The 23,590-nt window shown below is 40.2% G+C and overlaps 2 protein-coding genes across 3 annotated transcripts in view; one reads left to right on the top strand and one right to left on the bottom strand.

Moving 5' to 3' along the window:
• Positions 1-23,590, bottom strand: part of LOC116289269 (beta-1,4-N-acetylgalactosaminyltransferase 3) — a 37,253-nt gene that overhangs the window by 909 nt on the left and 12,754 nt on the right. For both annotated transcript variants that reach the window (XM_089040485.1, XM_089040484.1), the window contains exons 8-22: positions 14,165-14,234; positions 12,505-12,587; positions 12,100-12,157; positions 11,872-11,960; positions 10,914-10,991; positions 10,675-10,727; positions 10,059-10,140; positions 9,637-9,658; positions 7,190-7,330; positions 6,806-6,855; positions 6,152-6,258; positions 5,769-5,841; positions 5,244-5,318; positions 4,475-4,553; positions 242-368 (exon numbers count right to left, since the gene is read on the bottom strand). In XM_089040485.1, coding sequence (XP_088896611.1) covers positions 242-368; positions 4,475-4,553; positions 5,244-5,318; positions 5,769-5,841; positions 6,152-6,258; positions 6,806-6,855; positions 7,190-7,330; positions 9,637-9,658; positions 10,059-10,140; positions 10,675-10,727; positions 10,914-10,991; positions 11,872-11,960; positions 12,100-12,157; positions 12,505-12,587; positions 14,165-14,234 — 1,187 coding nt within the window. The remainder of the gene's footprint in view (positions 1-241; positions 369-4,474; positions 4,554-5,243; positions 5,319-5,768; positions 5,842-6,151; positions 6,259-6,805; positions 6,856-7,189; positions 7,331-9,636; positions 9,659-10,058; positions 10,141-10,674; positions 10,728-10,913; positions 10,992-11,871; positions 11,961-12,099; positions 12,158-12,504; positions 12,588-14,164; positions 14,235-23,590) is intronic.
• LOC148905288 (uncharacterized) lies at positions 19,039-22,885 on the top strand. Its single transcript, XM_089039874.1, has 3 exons — positions 19,039-19,315; positions 21,495-21,641; positions 21,771-22,885. The coding sequence occupies exons 1-3, from the start codon at positions 19,039-19,041 to the stop codon at positions 22,883-22,885; spliced, it is 1,539 nt and encodes a 512-aa protein (XP_088896000.1).

Raw genomic sequence — 23,590 nt, 5'->3', positions numbered from 1 at the left:
GCACGGACCTCGTACTCAGTTAATAAGAGCTATGTGTATCGTGCATATATAGTGCTTGGGTATGGCGTATATAGCATATAGGGTATAATTTATAGCCTATATATTATATGGGCTGTAGTTTATGGAAAATAGTCTATAGTCTATAGGGTATAGTGCATGGGGCATAATGTATAGACTATATACTCTATGGAGTATAGTGCATGTCGTATGGTGTAAGTGTTAGAAGTGGATAGAAACGAACCTGTCCAGTAGGTCCCAATCCTCACCACCCCATCTGTATCTGAACTTTTCCACGTCCTCTCCACCAAAGGAATCCCAGTCTTTTTTATAAATACCAAGTAAGCCATAACCCATTCCTTCCCAGAAACCTAAAACCAAAAGATATAAACAAAAATATTTTAATTACTGAGACGTAAAAAAACAAATATTTTCTGTGATATTTTTAGCGCGTTCCGTCTTATAGTATACCATTTCATGTCCCCTTTTGGTTTGCTTAAATATATTTATCAAACTCATTAATAATTCATGCGGAAAACACAATAGAAATCACGACCGTTAAGAGTGTTGTAAATCAGATACAGAATCGTGTTCATTTGCATAAACTTTAACTTGGATTTTCTTGGGCAGATTCACTTTAATTTTGAAAATTTTAGTGAAACACAAAGGAACTAACCTAGGCGTTTGATAAGTAATCTACAGTATTCGTGCCCGTGTTGTATCCGATATAAAAAATCTCGGCTACGCCTCGTGGTTGTATATCGGATACAACACGGCCACTGTATATATTACATAAAGACCACATATTTTCGGCTCATATTCGGTTGATACTCGGCTCATTCGACTGACACTTTAACTGATATTCGCCTACTATTCGACTGATATTCGGCTTCAGCATTGGGAAAATTCCATTTTTATGCCAATCTTTAAAGTAGTTTAGCATTCAAGCGTCCTTGCTGTGGATTCATCATTTCGATCCTATTATTTACCGTTGCTATGTCCTACAAGCTTAAAAGTTAGCTAGACTGATATCTCTGAATTTAAAACTCTGACGGCGAAAAAAATCGATTAAAAATTGTCTAACGTCTTTTTTTTATTTTTTTAAAGATAATAGCCTCGTAATCGTTAATCGAAGTATTATGAACATCCGAGTGGATGTAATCCTGAGAAGGGCTGTTTGATGTGGCTGACGTTTCGACAACCCTCGTAATCCTCGTAGTACTCTTTAAAAAAGAAACTGTGTAGTTGTTTGTGGGACATTATTATTGTTCCACGGCGAAAGCTGCGCTACAACGATGATTGGTTTTCTATTGTCTGAAGGGAAACCATGAATGTCAATCAAAGTCTTTGTATCGTTTGTATGAACCATGAATGTCAATCAAACCATAGTTACTATGATCAAATGCGGAAGTCGCAAGCAACTATTGCCCCATTTCTTTATTGACTATTTTGTCAAAAGTTCTAGAGCGTGTTTCGCATGACCAATTTGTTGAGTACCTGACCTTGAACAAGAAAACCTGGGAGTACAATTCACTAGCCAGTTATACAAAGCTATAGACGAACGCAAGTTGACCGCTGCGCTGCTCTTAGATCTGAGCAAGGCTTTTGACAGCATACAACATGAGGTGTTGAAAAAACTTCACAACTTGAACGTTTCTGATGAAGCCTTTAAAGTGTTTTGCTAGCTAGCTGACAGGAAGAGAACAACGCACTTGCGTTAATAACTCGGTATCCAACCCACCGACAGTAAGACATGGAGTCCCACAGAGCTAAGTACTAGGGCCGTGTTGTTTAAGGTCTATATCAACGACCTACCGTCTATTTGTGTTCATTGCAATGTGGAATCATACGTGGAATACTTAGTTAAATTGTAATGTGGAAACATACGTTGAGGACTCGAAATTATATATCTCCTTCGTTTCCAGCAATGACACAGACAGTGCCGTGGAAAATTTCAATAATGACTTAAGGTGACTGCCTACGTTTGGAATCCAATTTAAACTTTTTTTAAAACTTCGATTTTCCGAATTGAAATTTAATGCTGATTCCAAATCTGGAAAGAAAAATTGGGTGTCCCGAGCTTGTTTTCGAGATAATCAGCTTTTAATGGAAGCCTACGCGCGAGCTTTTGGAGCAAAACTTGCGCCACCGAAAGTGATTAGGAAAAAATTAAGATTCATAAGATAATAGGAACTCCTAATCAACCCTACTAAGACAAAGTTCTGTGTCTTTGGATCCTTACAAATGTTGAAACGTACCGCTATACCTAAACGGTCCTGGGCAAAGAACTTTTTACTGTTGTCTCAGTTAAGGACTTGGGTTTCGTAGTTGATAGCCATCTTTCATTTAATGAACACATTAGTACCTTAGTCTCTGACTTGTTAAGTAAATTATGTATGATCAACAGCTTCCGTCTCCTTATGGATCAACCTACTCTTTTAATAGTCATAAATAGCCTAGTTTTTTCTAATCTTTTTTTATTACTCAACTGTCAGGCACCAGTAAGGGTCATATTAGTAAATTGCAGCTGGTTCAAAACTTCGCTCGCAGCTCGTATGATAACTGGGAGACTAAATTATGATCATATAACATCACAGTTAAACTTCTATATCTCAGAGATGCATGCTGTTCTAATGTTCAAATGTATGAAGGGTGTAGCTCTCAATTACCTGTCGTAAATGTTTACTTTAAGATCAGAGATTCACAACCGAAGCACGCGAAACAGTGACAAGCTACAAATTCCAATGTGTAGAATATGAAGGGTGTAGCTCCCAAATACCTGTCGTCAATGTTTGCTTTAAGATCAGAGATTCACAACCAAAGCACGCGAAACAATGACAAGCTACAAATTCAAATGTGTAAAACAAAGTTAAGCTGATGTTACACGGAAACGATTTGCAAAGACAATTTTTTGCGATACGACTCGACGATTTTTAATATGACATGTTACGCGAGTCAATTTTTTGTGCAACGTTCGTTCGAAAACTAATTTATTACACTGCACGATTTTTAGCGATTTCAAAGCCGCCATCTTGTTTGTTGACATCGCCTCGCTCCTATGAGAGCATTAAAATGAATTTTGGGTATGCGTTGCGCGAGAAATCGTTAATGAAGCTGTTAGTTACACGAATCAACTTGCACAAAATTCGCCATTCTGCGTTTCAAGTTTTTGAAGCTTGCAACGCGTTGCCGAATCCGAAAATCGTTGTACGCGCCATGTTATACACGGCATCAATTTTTCGCGCAACGGCGTATCGCGAAAAATCGTCGTTGCTAATCGCCCCATGTAACATCAGCTTTAGCTCAACAGTCGTTTTCTTCAGTATAGAGCTGTTGACATTTGGAACTCAATTCCCAAAAGTATTACACAGATAAACTCAGTCAAACTCTTTAAAAAACTCTCTTAAGAGTAGTCTAGTGACGGAATGGTTGGCTGATTAGCTACATGTAATACTATAATAAGTAATAATAACAGTAGTAATAATAAGGAATACTATATTTAACAATACTACTTACTTAATAGTTATATTTTAATTTATCGTATCACTGTTTAATACGCACTGTTCTTACATGTGTCCTGTGTACGAGCCCAAGAAGTTAATGCTAATACATGAGGTGTCAATCAATGAATACATTATGATCACATCGTTTTACATCGAAATACCTTTATGATAAAATTAGTTTGAAAGTCTTTTTATAGCTAAAATTTGTATATTTTAGCGCATGTATTTGTAATTAGTATAGGAAATCGCACGATCTCGAGTACAATTTGGAAATTAATAGACACGAGTAATGTTTTGAAAGTTCTTGTAATTGCACAAGCCTTTAGGCGAGTGCAATTAAAGAACTTTCAAAACATTACGAGTGTCTATTAATTTCAAATTGTACGAGAAGATCGTGCGATTTTTTGTTTATAGTTCACTCAACAAAATTTCAGTAAAAAGTGCGAAGCGACGTCGTTCATCTTTGTCTATTTGGCGGCCGATTTTCAGTCCATCGCGCAACTGAAATGCATAAAAAAGATTAGTTCTTACGGCTTTAAAATTTTATTTATATGCTTCTTAAGTACAAAATGATAGAAAATAATTTTTTGGCATTGTTTTGGCCGTGTTGCCATAGTGACTTAATTCGGTACTCCTACGGAGTACAATTAACGCTATAATTGTTCTCCTCTCGACCAATCAGAGGCGGGTAATTTTGTTGAGTGTACTATAAGCTCAGTAATTTGTAAATTTATTGATTGCATCTAAAAGCCCTTTCCAGGGAGATCCAATAAAGTTGTTGAAATATTGATTGTTCATAGATTGTTTTTTTTTGTTTATAACTTTTTCCCCATACAAATTTAGTACAATTTTACATGGCCATAAGAACAATAGGACAGTCCCCCTACTAGGTTATCCAGATGAGCCGACCCTAAAAACCTATGACGATTTGTTATTATCATCATCTTATTAAGGCAGGAGGCAAGTGGTCATACCTTGTGGGTAGATATCAGAAGCAGAACACGAGAGCCTAAGGAGCTCAGGAAAGAAAGACAACTTCCCTTTTATCGTGTGCTAAAGGACAAATAGAAGTGTATAGCACTATTAGAGATTTGAAGCTCAAAACAACAGCAACAGTAACAGTAACAACGATAAAAGCCGCCTAGCAACAACATTAATAATTTTAATCCGAAAAGTGAGTAAAAGATAAAAAAGCAGTTCTAATAATAAGAACGGCAACATTGAGCAACAATAGCAGCAACGACAGCAGCAGCAGCAGCAACAGTACGTATCAGCACCTAACAAGAGCAGTAACAATAGCAGCAACGACAGCAGCATCATCTGCAACAGCAAAACTTAGCAGGACCTCTCTGAAAAACACCTTAGTGATGTGAGCCTCCTGCTTAAACATTGTTATTATTATTATTATTATTATTATTATTATTATTATTATTATCATTATTATTATTATTACTATTATTATTATCATTATTATATTATTATTATTATCATTATTATTATTATCATTATTATTATTAAACTGAGCAACAGCAGCAGCAACTACAGCAGCAACAATAACAGCAACAGCAACAGAAGCAAGAACAGCATCAACGACAGCAACAACAGCAGCAACAAAATCAGCTGCAAAAAAGATGTTTTAAACTAAGGAGTAAAAGGAATGACTAATTACAGCAATTATGCCAGCCATGACATCAGAAACTAGTAGCAGTGGTAACAACAACAACAACTACAACTACTACGTACCTTCCTTATGATGTCAAAGAAACATGGCGGAACTGTGATGTGCAAATCCATTAGAAATATTATACTATTTGGATCCTGAAAAACAGGTGAACATTAGAAACCGTTATAAACTGAAGTTTTTATTACTCTATGAAATAGAATAATAAATACTAAATAGTAAACCTTTTTATTTATACACGATAGGCTTTTTGTGGGGCCGTGTATCCCACATACACACTCCTTACTACTTGAATCGTTGAATATTCTATAAACTCATCTCTCAAATTGCATGTTAATTTTTAAAGAGGGAGGAAAGCCCGGGAATCTGGCCCGAAAAAAACCCTCGTGGCAAGATATCGGAGAGAATAGCATATCAAACAAACTCAATTCAACTGTGGCATCCTTAGACGAATTCAAGGATGTATGGAAGGAATGGATCTTGTGGACGGACGGACGGACGGACGCACGCACGCACGGACGGACAGATGGATGGATTAATGGAGGGTTTGATGGATGTGTGGATGGATGAATAGCTCGATGGTTCACCTTGACTGTAGCGGCTCCTTCATTAATTGCTTCAGTTTTGAAGAATCTTCCACCCTTTTTCAAGAATGTAAAACTGAAACAAAATTGCAACATCAATGCCAAATTGAATTCAAAATGTAACAAGAAGTTTATTGCTAGCAATTTGGAGTGTGTATTGTAAAAATAATCATATAGTGCCTAATAGACCCAGTAAGGAAGGTGGATTCTCCCAGTAATGGGCGATGGGCTCCTTATCTGGGAATATGATAGCTCACAGGCCCAGTATGGAAGATGAATGCTCCTAGTTATGGCCTTCTGATCTGGAAATATGCTGGCTCACAGACCCAGTATGGAAGATTCTAGTAATGGCCTCCCGATCTGGGAATATTGCGTCGTGTACTGACCTGTTTCTTAACACTGATTCCTGTAAATATTTCTCAGCTTCAAAATCTGTGCTGTTGAAATCTATCATCACAAGATGGAAGTTTCTCTCTTTCGTGTTGAGGTAAATCTGGAAAAGATTCGTGCTGACATCAATTTCTCACCATTTTGTAAAGGTTCTACTACGATCTTAAACTTGGCAGTGAAGTATTGGCGAAATATTCACTTGAGTATTTTTTTCTTTGTTCAATAGTGAATTTTTGATAATAGAACGTGACAGAAATGGGTGTGATGATTTTGCAGCGATTTTTGGGTAGCCAACAGCTTTAGTAAAATACAGCTATTTCACAAAAGGTTGAAGGAACCAACGGCGAATAGCGATCAGTGATTGGCGATTACACGAACGAAAGAAACTGTCGTCATACAATCAAAAAGATCACATCAACTCGAGATCTGAAGCCTTCGCTGACTGCTGCAGGCATTGTTAAGTATTTAAGAAATGATTATGAATAAAGAACTTGTTGTTACCCCAAAGTTCCTTTCGGTCGTGCAATGGCCAATCGATCGCAATTCGCCATTTGCCAATTCGCCATTTGCCCCTTCGCCTTTTTTGAAATAGCTGTTTAAAGAGAAAGCATATAAAGTATATAGCGAAAAAATTTCTTAGCTGTAATAACCTTGGATAGTTCATCGATGATATACTTCACCCAATAGCCATAATTAAGAACTGTAAAATAGAAATTATTTAAGATTTTGTAAAAATCCCCTGAAAAATATCATAGTTATTTGTGTAGAGTATAGAACCTTGCAGGATGTCCCCAATGCAGCTCATTAATTCAGAAAACAGAACAGTACAATTCCATACTCATGAATCAAAATTCATTGTTTTGTCACTGGAATTACTGAAGTAGGTCCACATTTGCCATTCCATTGTATTTTTGTATTTTTTACATTTGTATTTCCAAGATGGCGTCTATTCCTAAAACATTCCGACGATGCACTGCAATATCAACTCAACCTTTCCTCAACCTCGGAATGGCTACTTAGACATAAGACCATACCTGGTAGTATAATATAAATCTTGGTGTCTTTGCTCCACACCATTCCCTCGGGGTAGCAAAGTTCACTAGTCGTTTTGTTGTGAACCTTGCGGTATTCCTTGCTGAACTTGTACACGTATTCAGACAGCAGCACTGATTCACCTAAAAAAAAAAACGTTTGGAAATTTTCTTTTCGCTTCATTAGTCATAATAAAATTATTACCACAATCCTGTACGAATTCTTTTCCTTATTCAATTGTTTGGGAGTTACAACTGGGACTTCAGGCAGGGAGGGTCACTTTCTGTGTCTTGTTATAATGAACATGCATGGTTTCAAATGACAGCAGTGAGTTGAACCTTACTTGCGCATGCATGCATTAGCTGCCTTTAGGATGTCTGCTGTCTCTGCTATGGCTGCCTGTTTGTAGCAATATTTAATCCTCTTGATGTGCCTTTGATTTAAACTTTATAACTGTGAATTTGAACATTATTTTCTGTGAATTTAAACTTGTTGATTTGAATCCAAACCGATTTTATTTGTGAATTTAAACTTTTGGATTTGAATTTAAACTTTTGGATTTGAATTTAAACTTTTGGATTTGAATTTAAACTTTTGGATTTGAATTTAAACTTTTGTATATTTAATCTTACTGGGGCGAGCTGCTCGGCCAGAGCACTGCCTCGTTGTCAAGTAGAGTTCCCGCCATCTTGGATTTTTATACCACGTTCATTTCGTATTGCTTTGCTTTCATAATACGGCTGCTTTTCATGATTAAAAAGGAGGAGGATGAAGTAAAGAAGAAAGTTTCCAAACTACTGAACGAAGCTTCAGTCCTACTTTCAAATAACTCTGAAACGTCCACGCAACGTACCGACCCATCTACTCCTAGACCCACTTCGTCAACAATTCAAGAAACTTTGAGACGAGCTAGTAGCATGCTTCGTGAAAGTTCTTCTTCTGGTTTGTGCAGGAGATTAAATCGTCCAGAAAGATTGCGAGCAGCCTCTGGAGGCAACTATGATCGTACTAAGCAAGCTAGAGAAAAGCCTAAGAAAGAGAAAAAGGCGCTAGAGTTCGCTTTGTTACGATGTTTTGATGATGAAGATGACGAGTCTCAACATTTGAAATGGGACTCCATTATAGCTTCGGGTATGTTGATGCTGGTGGAGGATGATGATGAAAGAGAAATTAGAAGAAAGATCGCGGAGTCTTTAAAAGAAAAATATCCTCTACTTTGGGAAAATAATTTCGACTTTGTAAATTTTGTAAATAATTTCGATTTTGTAAATTTTTTATATTCATAAATTCCTTTTCAATGTCAGAATAAACTTGCTCCAACTCTCTCCATCTCTCCAAATCTTCAAAATCTATATGCGACACATGACGTATTTCATGCAGAAATTCCACTGCCTTTCCGACTAATTCCACATGAGCCAACAAGTCACTCAGAAAAGAATCATTTTTACTTCCACTTTGATTGATCAATGCCTCAGATCGGTCTAATATAGACCTCAAAAAGTGCTCAACATCATGAGCCATAATGAACGTGGTATAAAAATCCAAGATGGCGGGAACTCTACTTGACAACGAGGCAGTGCTCTGGCCGAGCAGCTCGCCCCAGTAAGATTAAATATACAAAAGTTTAAATTCAAATCCAAAAGTTTAAATTCAAATCCAAAAGTTTAAATTCAAATCCAAAAGTTTAAATTCAAATCCAAAAGTTTAAATTCACAAATAAAGTCGGTTTGGATTCAAATCAACAAGTTTAAATTCACAGAAAATAATGTTCAAATTCACAGTTATAAAGTTTAAATCAAAGGCACATCAAGAGGATTAAATATTGCTACAAACAGGCAGCCATACTCTGCACAAGGTAATAGACCTGACCAAAAGGCTACATATACGTGCTAAATTAATCATGTTCTCCTATCACAACCAAGGGCGGATCCAGGGGGAGGGTCGGGGGGTCGCGACCCCCCTGTCATTCCTGAGGTCAAATGGGCTTCCTGTGGTAAAAATGCGACTGGGATTCCTTTGCCCACAAAATTTACCCCTGAGATCCCCCCTTCAAAAAACCCTGGATCCGCCCTTGACAACTGAATTATCACTGAGCATTAGAGCAGTTTTTGTATGACTTTGAAAAGATCACGGCACGAACACGGTCGTGACACGGCAAGGCATACGCCAGACCAAACACACTGCACGAGAACTCACTCTCCTTTTAATCAAATGCCCGAAATACGGTAGACGAATCATATTGCACAAGAGAGGGGAAAAGACGGCCATCAAAATTTTAGGAAACATCACGGTCACGGCAAGACACGCATAAGGCCTGAATTTAACAGCCATACTAAAACTGCTCTATGCACAAAGGCATACATTGAAGCCTTTTGTGTGTACAACAATATCTCGGGAGTGGCTATATATTACGAGTAGGGGAACTTCGTATGTCTCAATGTATACTTACTCTTTCCTTGAACACTAAGTTCCTGGAGTTAAAGAAGCAAAACAATCAATGTTGTAGGGCAAATCAAAATCAGTTATTAATCGTATACAACTATTGCAAAATGTTGCATGCTGCACGTTGCATGGCACAGAATGGGTCAGTGCAAAGTCTCTATTGCAAAACAACTGTCGGGTTCAAAACATAACGGAATATAGAAATGTTAAATTTATTGAGTTGCATTTTGCGATTGTAATTGGAATGTTCAACCCAGAAAACATTGTAATACAGGTCCCCAAAGCAAGCTTTCAAGTATCTTATATTCACTGCCTAGCGCAATTGAATAAGTCATAATGTAATTATATCATTTCCCAGAATAGATTTCGGTTTTAGCTTCTGTGTAGTTTTGGACCCAACACTGACCTCCGATCCTCGTATTTACTTACCAGCTCCAGAAGATAACGACTTCCTTTTATAGCATCGTGTTTTTTCACCACATTGAGAATTCGTTTCAACTTGTACAAATCTCTAAAAAGAATAAGAACCAAAAAAATTATCCAACATAGAGAATGCCGTTGTTGCTGCAAATTAGTGGCAGTGGCGGTGGCGGTGGCGGTGGCGGTGGCGGTGGCGGTGGCGGTGGCGGTGGCGGTGGCGGTGGCGGTGGCGGTGGCGGTGGCGGTGGCGGTGGCGGTGGCGGTGGCGGTGGCGGTGGCGGTGGCGGTGGCGGTGGCGGTGGCGGTGGCGGTGGCGGTGGCGGTGGCGGTGGCGGTGGCGGTGGCGGTGGCGGTGGCGGTGGCGGTGGCGGTGGCGGTGGCGGTGGCGGTGGCGGTGGCGGTGGCGGTGGCGGTGGCGGTGGCGGTGGCGGTGGCGGTGGCGGTGGCGGTGGCGGTGGCGGTGGCGGTGGCGGTGGCGGTGGCGGTGGCGGTGGCGGTGGCGGTGCAGGCGGTGGCGGTGCAGGCGGTGGCGGTGGTAGTGTTTATTATGTATCTTCTATTAGATATTTACCATCGACCCTCCAGATGCTGATTGTAACTAATACAGACCGGTATATTTTCATACCCTTTAACTTTCTTTAACTTGTCCATGTATTCTTTGACAACCTCTTTGATTTCCTAAAAGTCAACAGTTCAGACAAACACTCATGAATAAAGCGCTTGACATGCACGAAGAAGGCTATCAAACTTTTTCATCCGTGAAGCAAAATGTATAATTCATCTTAAAAACACAAATAACTTTAATACAGTTCGCTGGGGGTAAAAACCCAACGTATTTGGACGTTAACATGAGTACGAACTAACCGTCGTTTTGATAATTGTGTTTCCGTCTTTTCTATATATCGAAGTTTTATCGTCTGGGTAAACCTCTGAAAGCTTGACCTACAAAGGGAATGCAACTATATTGAAAACTCTTTTAAATACCATCATATCCAGAATGCACGGGTTTAGCCTCACTTCTGAGGTCGTTAAACCAAAGCAGAAATACTAAAGAATAACAAAACAAGCACGCTCCTTGAATCGAGGCTAAGCCCTCACATTTTAGAAAGTCTGGTATTCTTATAGACCCCTTATATTCATTTCCTAGAGGAAATGTTCTGGGGAACGAAGCAATAGGCTGCCTTTTCTTATGCAAAAAAAACAACATTCTTTTGTCCCCCACAACAATTCCTCTCGGGACTCAGTGCAAAGGGTCTATACGCTCCTAAGACGTTGCAACTATATCTTGGCTCCTAAGATGTTGTTGATGTTCAGTACTAAGAAAAAGAAGCGTACGGCTACATTGGTGTCCATTCTGGTTCCCCGGAACCCGCGCGTTCTTTTTGTCCCCAAGAAACAAAGAGCTCTAAGCGGATACAAGAACAGCTGTTATTGCAGACAAATATTCTTTTACTTTGAAGTCACTTAAGCGAAGCTAATGTGTCAATACAAATGCAAAGCTGAATCAAATAACCAATAACATCCGTAATATCCTCTGCACGTCACCGAAAGAAGCATCGGTCGTGGCTGCTTTTTATAGTAGTATTAACCAATCAAAAAACAGCAGGAGATTTGATTTGGATTTGTACACACAGCTCTTCGTTTATTGATGAAGACCAAAAATGATGGTTGGTGCTTTTTTATGAGTGAAGCCAGTGCTGCTTAGCACGTCCATGGAGAAATGAATAATAAGTGAGTAAGATCTTGAACTTTACTCTAGACTCAAATGATAGCCAATGCAAGTTCTTCTAAATGGACTTGGTATGATCAGAACGCTTTTTACCTGATACCAAGCAATGTGCAGACTTCTGGTGGGATCGTAAGGACACGTGCTGAGTACGTCTGACACTTGTTTATGATCGAGAATGGGATCTATTACGAACCAAAATTACCAGGTTACAGGGGACAAAAAATGATATACTATTGACATCAAGCACTTTAGCAGGAAAATTGTGGTCAAAGGAGGTATGGGTTATTGAGATTATTAAAGATCGCTCTGGTTCTTACTAACATTTCAAACACATTTCTTCTCGTTCGTCTTTCAATTGTCTTGGAGTAATAGGAGGTACCTGGATGATGAAACAAAAGCTAATCAAATGGGTAACAGATCATTAGGTACTACGTCTAATAAACATTTTCTTATCGCCCAATCCTGAACAAACATGTGATGAGTCTTCTTTGTGAATCAACCAATCATGTCATTAGGTCTGACGATGTTTATCTTATCGCCCAATTATAAACAGCCACGTCATGAGTCTTCTTTGTGAATCATCCAATCATATAATTTTGACATTCTTAATTATCCAATAAACTGTAAAATGAATTAATCAATCAACAGTGTTACGTAATACTTTGTATACCAATGCGTCATCTGATCAAGTAATCATCACTAGTAATATTGATTATTATATCCTACCACTCTAACGATCAATGGTAAATGTTTCTGTAGAATACAATTAAGGTGTTCTGAACGTTTTTCTGACAAGTGAAAGTCTTCAGCTAAAAAAATGAAAAAACAAAATTGTTACAATCTACTGACGCTGGGTTGAAAGGATGGTGAGTTGAATGTATGGTAGTACGTATGGACTGGACTGGTGGGTGGATGGTTTGGTGGGTCGGTGGGCTGGTGTGTAGGTGGGTAGGTGGGTAGGTGGGTTGGCGGGTAGGTGGGTCGGTGGGTCGGTGGGTCGGTGGGTCGGTGGGTCGGTGGGTCGGTGGGTCGGTGGGCTGGTGGGCGGGTCGGTGGGTAGGTGGGTTGGTGGGTTGGTGGGCTGGTGGGCTGGTGGGCTGGTGGGCTGGTGGGCTGGTGGGCTGGTGGGCTGTGGGCTGGTGGGCTGGTGGCTGGTGGGCTGGTGGGCTGGTGGGCTGGTGGGCTGGTGGGCTGGTGGGCTGGTGGGCTGGTGGGCTGGTGGGCTGGTGGGCTGGTGGGCTGGTGGGCTGGGCTGGTGGCTGGTGGGCTGGTGGGCTGGTGGGCTGGTGGCTGGTGGGCTGGTGGGCTGGTGGGCTGGTGGGCTGGTGGGCTGGTGGCTGGTGGGGCTGGTGGGCTGGTGGGCTGGTGGGCTGGTGGGCTGGTGGGCTGGTGGGCTGGTGGGCTGGTGGGCTGGTGGGCTGGTGGGCTGGTGGGCTGGTGGGCTGGTGGGCTGGTGGGCTGGTGGCTGGTGGGCTTGGTGGGCGGGTGGGCTGGTGGGCTGGTGGGCTGGTGGGCTTGTGGGCTGGTGGGCTGGTGGCTGGTGGGCTGGTGGGCTGGTGGGCTGGTGGGCTGGTGGGCTGGTGGGCTGGTGGGCTGGTGGGCTGGTGGGCTGGTGGGCTGGTGGGCTGGTGGGCTGGTGGGCTGGTGGGCTGGTGGGCTGGTGGGCTGGTGGCTGGTGGGCTGGTGGGCTGGTGGGCTGGTGGGCTGGTGGGCTGGTGGGCTGGTGGGCTGGTGGGCTGGTGGGCTGGTGGGCTGGTGGGCTGGTGGGCTGGTGGGGCTGGTGGGCTGGTGGGCTGGTGGGCTGGTGGGCTGGTGGGCTGGTGGGCTGGTGGGGCTGGTGGGCTGGTGGGCTGGTGGGCTGGTGGGCTGGTGGGCTGGTGGGCTGGTGGGCTGGTGGGCTGGTGGGCTGGTGGGCTGGTGGGCTGGTGGGCTGGTGGGCTGGTGGGCTGGTGGGCTGGTGGGCTGGTGGGCTGGTGGGCTGGTGGGCTGGTGGGCTGGTGGGCTGGTGGGCTGGTGGGCTGGTGGGCTGGTGGGCTGGTGGGCTGGTGGGCTGGTGGGCTGGTGGGCTGGTGGGCTGGTGGGCTGGTGGGCTGGTGGGCTGGTGGGCTGGTGGGCTGGTGGGCTGGTGGGCTGGTGGGCTGGTGGGCTGGTGGGCTGGTGGGCTGGTGGGCTGGTGGGCTGGTGGGCTGGTGGGCTGGTGGGTTGGTGGGTTGGTGGGTTGGTGGGTTGGTGGGTTGGTGGGTTGGTGGGTTGGTGGGTAGGTGGGTAGGTGGGTTAGTGGGTTGGCGGGTTGGTGGGTTGGTGGGTTTGTTATTGCGTTGTCTTGCAGATGAATGCTGCTTGTTATCAGCCATCATCATTTCATTGGCATCCATTCGTTACTTACGCAAATATAAAGACAAAAGTTTGGCATCAATCACAGTAAAGTCGTTGTCCTTCATTCCTGGTGTCTGCCACTGAAAATGAATATAGCGCTGATAATAAATGTAAATTCATATAATTCACTTACCGATGACTTACTAAAGTAACCCAAACCAAGATTGTTATGTGTTAGTCCTTTTAGTATTATTTCATTAGAGTTAAGAAAAAAACTCTCCAATAAATGAAGAGACCTCACAGACTTTTCGCCCTTCTATAAGTCATCCGAAAGCACAATTCATCGAAGAACGAACCTAAGATAATATAGTCGAGACAATTTTAACTCTGCATGATATTTTCACTGAGGATTTAAGAAATACTCCGTTTCATTTCGCAACCCTTTAGGATGATCCAAACGAAATGTGGGACATTTGGAAATCACTGTTTGTAGAGATAGTAAATAAGCATGCTCCACTAAGACAAAGGAAAGTACGGAGCAAGTAATCACCATGGTTAACTGCTGAATTAAAGCAAAAAATGAGAAAACGTGATTTCCTGAAGAAAAAAAGCTGTTAAACATAATTTGGATCATCACTGGAGAGAGTATAAACAAGCAAAAAATGAAGTAAATGCATGCCTAAAAAAGGCTAAATCAACTTATCTGAATGATGGCATTAAAATTAAGAGGGCGTCTCTGTATCAGCGTGCCACTCGATCTGGGCTCGAAAAATAGATTTCTTTTATATTCCTATCATCGAAAGTACTATCTATCCTCACTACAAAATTGCAGTTAGAATTGTTCTAAATTCTTTTTTCCACCCGCTATGCGAATTTTTGCCCATCGACCCCAAATCAGTGAAAGACGCCGATTTTCGAGGTCGGCCGAGGGCTACTTTCAAAGTCTGTTTTCTCGGGTTTCTCTGCACATTAAAGCTATTTTTTCTATCCAGAACTTTAGTCTAGTGTAACTTCTGCATAAAAACAGTAATAGTTTTTTTTGGAATGCGCGAATTCTGAAAAATAATCCTAACTGATCGAGACTACTGAAAGCGTGACGTGGAAAGCTAAGATTATGAGACCTCGAATATTGCAAATTTCTCATTTGTGGCACCTAACCCAGCCCTAAAATATCATTCAACCTTGAGATAAGAAGCTATTTTATAGATGTGTGCAATAAAATTTGCGGCACATTGCGTTTCTACGAAATAAGCTAAGTTTCAAATTGTTCTATTTTCAGTTATTTCCTTGCGTGACACGACAGGCCGTTGGGTCTGTGACGGCTACTTCTTTGCTCGTTATCCTCAATACCATTACCTAAAATATAATATGACGAATTAAACCTTAACTTTACAATATTTGTTCCATTATAAAAGATTTCAATGATCTACGGCTTCATTTAATAGTGTTTCTATAACCTGTTTTGAAGTTTCACCGCACAGTAATTTTTGTAATTTGAATATCTCGAGCTCCTCGGGAGGTCAATCGTTATTTGTTTATTTAATCATAGTAAAGAAATCCTCGCTCAGTAATATCTCGAAACATCCTAAAGAGATCCAAAACTGAGAACTGTTCTTGTTTGTAGAGCTGAATATTTCTAGTTTTTTTAGTTGAAGGTAACATATTATTCATATTATTGTAAGTGAAGGATGTACTTGCCCGCGTTAGCATCGTTATTTTCACTGTGTTATTGCTCAACTCTATACTTAGTAGTACTTGGAATACTGAATCTATGTCTTTGTACTGAATACTAGTGAGTTAGACTAGGACGTCTAAATTGAAGACTCTTGCAAAAAAATAAAATAAAATAAAATAAAATAAAACAAAATAACTAATGCATAATTTTTTTAATTAAATATACATCTTTAATATAATACAAATAACCATAATTACAAATACGAATATATATCTAAGAGCGAAATTATCAGAGAGAAATAAACCTACTTACGATGGGCTCCGCCGAGAACCAGACGAAACTTCTTATACAGTATATCACTTCTTCAAGAGACACCTTCAACACTTAGCATGGGCTGGGCTCTAAAACCAAGAGCCGGAGCTGCTCTACAGAAAAATGTGCGATCGTATTTGACAGCAAAGTTTGACCTGGGTGAGAGGACTGGTAGAAAAGCAGACCCTGAACAAGTTGCCGCGGAAATGCGGTGCGCGAGAAATGAGAACAATGAAAGGCGCTTTGAAAGAGAAGAATCGGGCTATCGAAGACCCAGATTGCACGATTCTTTTCACGTCTTTCCACTTCGCGAAAAAAATCCACAGCACGAGATATTACCGTGACCAGTCCTCAGGAAAATGTACGATCTTTGGTAGACGAGGAAGACATTCAGGATGTAATTCGAGAGTCAGAACGTATAAATCTGTTACAAGAAATTGAGGATAGCATTGGCCTGCAACACCCCATTATTCACTAGTCAATTGAAACCCCCTCCCCCCGACCCCCGCGAAAAAAGGATAATAAGAACCTATAAGGCTACAATCTTAAGAAAGGTTCTTATCAGTGGAGTTCAGTGTAAAAGTGTATAGGTAGAAACTGCTATAAGTTTTTTTGAGCATGTGTTTTGTGTAGAACATACTGTCCTGTACTAGGCTACGGGCTGCCTGTGCTTGGAATCACAACGCCTTCTTCGGTATTTTTCAAGATGGCCGACCTCTTGTTTCCAGGCTGACATATTCAAACGAGCGTTAAAATCCCCGCTCGATTCCCCGCTGAGAAAACCATTCGTTAAATCCCCGAACCCCGGGTGCAATAATGCTCTTAAAAGTACATCAAAAACGCGTCACGTCCCCGTTCAGTGCCGGGGTTTCAATTGACTAGTGCATTATGACACGTACGATCTATGCGACTACTATATCAAAGAAACAAGATCTCAGCCTTCAATGGCGGAAGCTAAACATTAGAGAGTTTTAGATTGACTTTTTTCTCTCCCCGCAAACGGCAAACGTGGCCACGTTTTCATAGTTTCCCTGTATTTTGCTCACCAGGCGCAAATATTCTTTTGATGATAATGATAATGATAATGATAATGATAATGATAATGATAATGATAATGATAATGATAATGATAATGATAATGATAATGATAGTGATAATGATAGTGATAATGATAATGATAATGATAATGATAATGATAATGATAATGATAATGATAATGATAATGATAATGATAATGATAATGATAATGATAATGATAATGATAATGATAATGATAATGATAATGATAATGATAATGATAATGATAATGATAATGATAATGATAATGATAATGATAATGATAATGATAATGATAATGATAATGATAATGATAATACAGCAAAACAACAACAAGAGAAAAGGTCGTCCAATAAAAGCATCAATAAGAACAATCTACCAAAGATTTCAGGAATATCAACCATCACAGATTTTGAAAGAATGCTTTAGACGCAACCATAATAGCTTGGCTTCAAAGTAGTTGAACTTACTCGGGTAGAGTGAGAGCTGAATGTTTCTCTAAGAGAAATGAGCAATACATTGATTGATTGATTGAATAATGGTAATAATGATAATAATAATAATGGTTTATTTGAAGCATATCTACAGAGTAGATCTATATCTTAAAAAGTATTGGAGGAGCCAGTACCCGCAACCTCCACTTCCGAACCGCCGCCCCTATATGATCATAATTTTCACAATCACTCGTTCTGTAGTTATAAATGAATTCATACGTTTGTTTACACCTGTTGCAAAAATCGTCGTCTCAGCCGAAGAACAGTCAAGACTGCAAAGTATTTTTTCGAAAAAATGATAGTATATGGAGTTCGAAAATATCGGAAGGACGAAATACCTTTTCACAATAGGAAATGATGGATAATTCATGAAGGAAATAAACGTTGAGAAGGTTAAATGACTAGTGACAAAGATATCAATGATATATTACCTACAACTTATAAAAAAACAAAAAAAATGTTCAGCTCTACAAACAAGAACAGTTCTCAGTTTTGGATCTTTTTAGGATGTTTCGAGATATTACTAAGCGAGGATTTCTTTACTATAATTAAATAAACAAATAACGATTGATCTCCCGAGGAGCTCGAGATATTCAAATTACAAAAATTACTGTGCGGTGAAACTTCAAAACAGGTTATAGAAACACTATTAAATGAAGCCGTAGATCATTGAAATCTTTTATAATGGAACAAATATTGTAAAGTTAAGGTTTAATTCGTCATATTATATTTTAGGTAATGGTATTGAGGATAACGAGCAAAGAAGTAGCCGTCACAGACCCAACGGCCTGTCGTGTCACGCAAGGAAATAACTGAAAATAGAACAATTTGAAACTTAGCTTATTTCGTAGAAACGCAATGTGCCGCAAATTTTATTGCACACATCTATAAAATAGCTTCTTATCTCAAGGTTGAATGATATTTTAGGGCTGGGTTAGGTGCCACAAATGAGAAATTTGCAATATTCGAGGTCTCATAATCTTAGCTTTCCACGTCACGCTTTCAGTAGTCTCGATCAGTTAGGATTATTTTTCAGAATTCGCGCATTCCAAAAAAAACTATTACTGTTTTTATGCAGAAGTTACACTAGACTAAAGTTCTGGATAGAAAAAATAGCTTTAATGTGCAGAGAAACCCGAGAAAACAGACTTTGAAAGTAGCCCTCGGCCGACCTCGAAAATCGGCGTCTTTCACTGATTTGGGGTCGATGGGCAAAAATTCGCATAGCGGGTGGAAAAAAGAATTTAGAACAATTCTAACTGCAATTTTGTAGTGAGGATAGATAGTACTTTCGATGATAGGAATATAAAAGAAATCTATTTTTCGAGCCCAGATCGAGTGGCACGCTGATACAGAGACGCCCTCTTAATAGTGGTAACATAAAGGAAACTTATCATAAATAATTCTATGGGTCGGAAATCTAATACAACAATCATAAATGAACTATCCTTAGAAGGAAAGACAATAACTGATAGACAAGAAATAGCTGATGAAATGAACTTATACTTTAGTACGTTAGGTCCAAAACTTGTATCTGAAATCCCAGAAACAGACTTAACTCCAGAAGAATATATCAAAGGAATAAATGGCCCTTTTGAATTTACTCCGGTCACGGAAGAGGAAGTACGAAAGGTTTTGTCAGGATTAAATACTTCAAAATGTAATGGGCTGGATAAGATATCAAGTAAACTTCTAAAAATAGCAAGCCCTTGCATTGCGGAATCTATCCGCGAAATAGTAAACCAATGTTAAAACTGGCATATTTCCAAACGACTGGAAAAAAGCGAAAGTCTATCCAATTTATAAATCGGACAAACGAAATCTGCCTGAAAACTACAGACCTATTTCTAGTCTGCCAGCAATATCTAAAGTGGCAGAAAGATTCATGCATATGCAGCTCTCAAAGTTTTTAATACAACATGAAATTTTATCTGACTCCCAATCAGGTTTTTGCTTCGGGCATTCAACATGTACGGCACTGCTTTTTGCGTTAGATATCTGGCTTAGCCAGAATATGGATAATGGTTTCATAAATGGTAACGTATTTATTGATCTAAAAAAAGCCTTTGACACCGTGGATCATGTTAGCCTACTAAGGGGCTGTTTATATGGAGGCGAGCCAGCCCGGTAAGCGGGCTAGCCCGCTTTGCCGAGATCTCGGCTCGGCCTCTTTTCGTTGTAAAAAATGCTTTGTGTTTACATGGGGAGACGGGCTGGCCCGCTTACCGAGATCTCGGTTGGGCGGTGCCGAGATCTCGGCAAGCGGGATGGAAAAATTCCCATATAAACGAGCCAGCCCGGTAAGCGGGCTGGATTTGATCCTACTGCGCATGCCGCCATGTTTTTTTTTTTTGTTTTTTTTTTTTTGATTTTCGCGGGACGAGTTCGTATGCTAACGAGGCTGGATGATCACATGACTGATTTCATCCCGGTAAGCGGGCTGAATTTTCCCATATAAACGCAATCCAAAATTCATCTCGACCAAGCGGGCTGGCTCGCTCCATATAAACAGCCCCTAAGAAAACTAAGTTGTTACGGTGTCAGAGGCAGAGCTTTACATTTGTGCACGTCATATCTGAGTCAAAAGGAAGCATTAGTAAGACCAGTTCTTAAAAAACATCAGATGCCTCCAGATGAATTTTTCCAGGTTCAGACCAATATCCAACTTGAAATTTCTCTCTAAAGTCGTAGAAAAGGTGGTTGCCATTCAACTAGTAGAGCACTTAGAGGAAAATCATCTTCATGAAAAATTCCAATCAGCTTACAAGAAATTCCATAGTGTTGAAACAGCACTTTTGAGAGTTCATAATGACATTCTTCAAGCTATTGACCAACAATCTGCAGTCATTTTGGTATTACTTGATCCGGCTTTCAGTTGCTTTCGATACCGTTGATCATAGCATTTTTCTTGAGAGGCTCTCATCTAGATATGCTGTAATTGGAAAATCTCTTCAGTGGTTTAAATCCTACCTTAGCGATAGATGCTTTCGAGTAAAAATAAATGGCGTCTCATCTTCTCTTCAACCTCTGGAATGCGGTGTCCCACAAGGCTCTATTTTGGGACCCATATTATTTCTTTTATACACTGCACCAATTGGTGATATTATGCGGAAGTGCAACATCAACTTTCATCTATATGCTGATGACACACAAATCTATTTCGCATTTTCTACATCTTCCTTAATTGAGCTAAATACAGCGAAACAGGAAATTGAGTCCTGTGTTTCAGAAATTGATAGATGGATGACTTGCAACAAGTTGAAACTTAATAAGGACAAAACTGAAATTCTTGCTTTATCAAACCCTCGTCGCCCTCTACCACCCATTGTATCTCTTGAAATTTCGAACTCTACTATTACTCGATCTACATCTGCCCCGAACATTGGTATCATCTTTGATTAGACTCTGTCATTTGAATATCAGATACTTTCTGTATGTAAGACTTGCTTTTTTCATATTCATAATATTTGGAAAATTAGAAAATACTTGAGTCGTAATGCATGTGAAACTCTTGTCCATGCCCAGGTATCTCTGGAAACTTGACTTCTTTAATTCTTTACTTTATGGTCTTCCCAATACTTCTCTCCAAAAATTGCAACATGTACAAAACGCAGCTGCTCGACTTATTACCTTTTCAAGAAAACAAGATCATATTACTCCCATCTTATTTTTACAAAAACTCACGTAAATAACACATTCTGATTGGATTGAATGTCTTTTAAACCAAGACTCGCCGGTAGGATTTTATCGTAAGGACTGTGATTTTGCGAATTTATTTTACTAATAAAAGTCGACAATGGAACCAGAAAATGAACCAAACCTTGAATTTAATCTTGCTGATAGTCTTGCCGACAAATAATTAGTTCTGGAGGCAGAAAAGATAGAGGAAGACGTGAAAAATTCATCTCGCTTTGCAACTTGCGAAGAAAAAGACTTGAATGAGTTTGTGTCAAGTGCTAACGAGAAGGGCACAAAAAGAAACACCAAATGGGTATTAAAACTGTTGCAAGGTAGGTCAGCTCATTTTTTTCTAGCAAATATGCGTTAAAACCTAGCTAATATTGAAAAGGTAAAGAAATTTACAGAAATAATCTTACTTTCACTTTTAGTTACTTACTAGTTGTTGATGCAATTTTCAGAATGGTACCATGAGCGAAAAATTTGCAAGCCCTTGGATGTAACAGAGGCCGAGCTAAATGACATCCTGAGGAGGTTTTATGCAGAGGCCAGAAACCAGAAAGGTGAAGAGTATAGCCGCTCCTCGCTGCTTGGGTTCAGGAATGCTGTTGAACGCCATTTTGCAGTCAATGGTAAAGCAATGAAGCTCACTAACAACCCAGCATTTTACAGCTCTAACAAGATACTGGAGAGCAAGCTGAAGGTCAACAAAAGAGAGCAGAAACAAAATACCAAACACAAACCAGTCATTGAGCCAGTCGATGTGAGTAAGGTCAAGAAAAATCCTTTTTTGAGCCACGAGAATCCTTACGGCCTCCTTCGGCAAGTGTGGTTCATAGTGACCCTGTATTGGTGCCGCCGTGGTTGTGAGGGCCAAAGACTGCTCCGCCGAAAAAGCTTTACTTTTGATCTTGACGGTGAAGGAAAGGAATATGCAAGCATGACTCACGAGGAGCAGACCAAAAACCATCAGGGTGGCTTTTGTGACAAGCAGAGTTATGAAAACGAAACACGGTTGTATTCAACAGGTGAAACTGGCGATTCGCTGTGGTGCCTGAAGTACTATCTTTCCAAACTTAACCCCAAACAACAAGCGTTCTTTCAAAGACCAGTGCCAATCTTTACACCAGAGGAACCAGTGTGGTATGAAAACAAGCCTCTAGGTGTCAACAAGTTGGGTGATATTATGAAGTCAATCTCTATCGGAGCCGGCTTGTCAAAAGTCTACACGAACCACAGCGTCAGAGCAACAGCTATCACCATGTGGTCAAATGCTGGAATCCCGACTCGTCACATAATGAGCATCTCTGGACATACCAATGAACAGAGTATTCTATCTTATAACAGAAGACCATCGGTCCAGCAACTAAAGACCTGCTCGGACGTGATTTCCAGTGCATTGACCGATTCAGAAGGCGAGAGTAGAAGACTTGATCGAGATCCCAGGGCTGTTTCGTCTGCTTCCACTTCTGTACAGGTTGTACAGTCTGAGATGGCCATCAACTCCATTCCAGAGTCGATCTTCAATGGCTGCTCCATCCAGAACGTGAATGTCTATGTTGTCAAGCGAAATTGACATTGCTTTTCTTAGCTGAACTTATTAGAAAGCTTCGCGGTTTTTTAGAACCTTTGAGCTCTGACTCAAACTCTTTTCGACTTAGCTAAAAAAAGCCATTTATAAGTAAATGTCAGAAGTTTTTACCAATAGCAAGCATTCTTTCACAGTGGCTGTCAAAGAACTGTCAAAATTAGCCAATCACAGTGTAGGAAGTTTGGTTGTGAAATGTTGGCGTGTTTTATGAAAAAAACTTTTGTAAGTTATAAAATAACCTTTGAAGTTTTCAAAAGTAAATAACCAAAAAACCTTCGTCTTACTTTCTGTAATCTGTCCTCTAATGATCATGAAAACTAACTATCTTAGCGAAAATATTCAAAAGCTCACAATAATCGGAGCTGTTTGGTCTATTGCCTTGCTTTCCTTGAATGACAAATTTTCGAAAAACTTTTCGCTTATTTTATTTTGTAAACATTTCGCATTTTGTTGTAAAAAACAGATCGCACATAGATTTCCATTGTCTGTCCTCTTATTGATCATAGATGACGTCTATCTCGCTGCGCTCGTGGTTCCACTTTAGTTTTGAACGTTTTAAGACGTCATCTATGATCAATAAGAGGACAGACAATGGAAATCTATGTGCGATTTGTTAAATGACCTGCACTGGCTACCTGTAGAACAGCGTATTGTCTTTAAGATTCTACTACTTCCTTTCAAGGTCTTACA

Source organism: Actinia tenebrosa, unplaced genomic scaffold (assembly GCF_029948245.1).
Source record: "Actinia tenebrosa isolate PJP-AT-01 unplaced genomic scaffold, QUT_ActTen_1.0 PGA_scaffold7__59_contigs__length_16204524, whole genome shotgun sequence".
Lineage (NCBI taxonomy): Eukaryota > Metazoa > Cnidaria > Anthozoa > Actiniaria > Actiniidae > Actinia > Actinia tenebrosa.
This window is presented reverse-complemented; position numbering and strand designations above follow the sequence as displayed.

Coding starts and splice junctions, on each gene's coding strand:
- LOC148905288 (XM_089039874.1), top strand. CDS start 19,039: ATGGGTCGGAAATCTAATACAACAATCATAAATGAACTATCCTTAGAA. Junction 19,316..21,494: donor TGGGCTGGATAAGATATCAA/GTAAACTTCTAA, acceptor ACAAATAATTAG/TTCTGGAGGCAGAAAAGATA. Junction 21,642..21,770: donor GGTATTAAAACTGTTGCAAG/GTAGGTCAGCTC, acceptor TGCAATTTTCAG/AATGGTACCATGAGCGAAAA.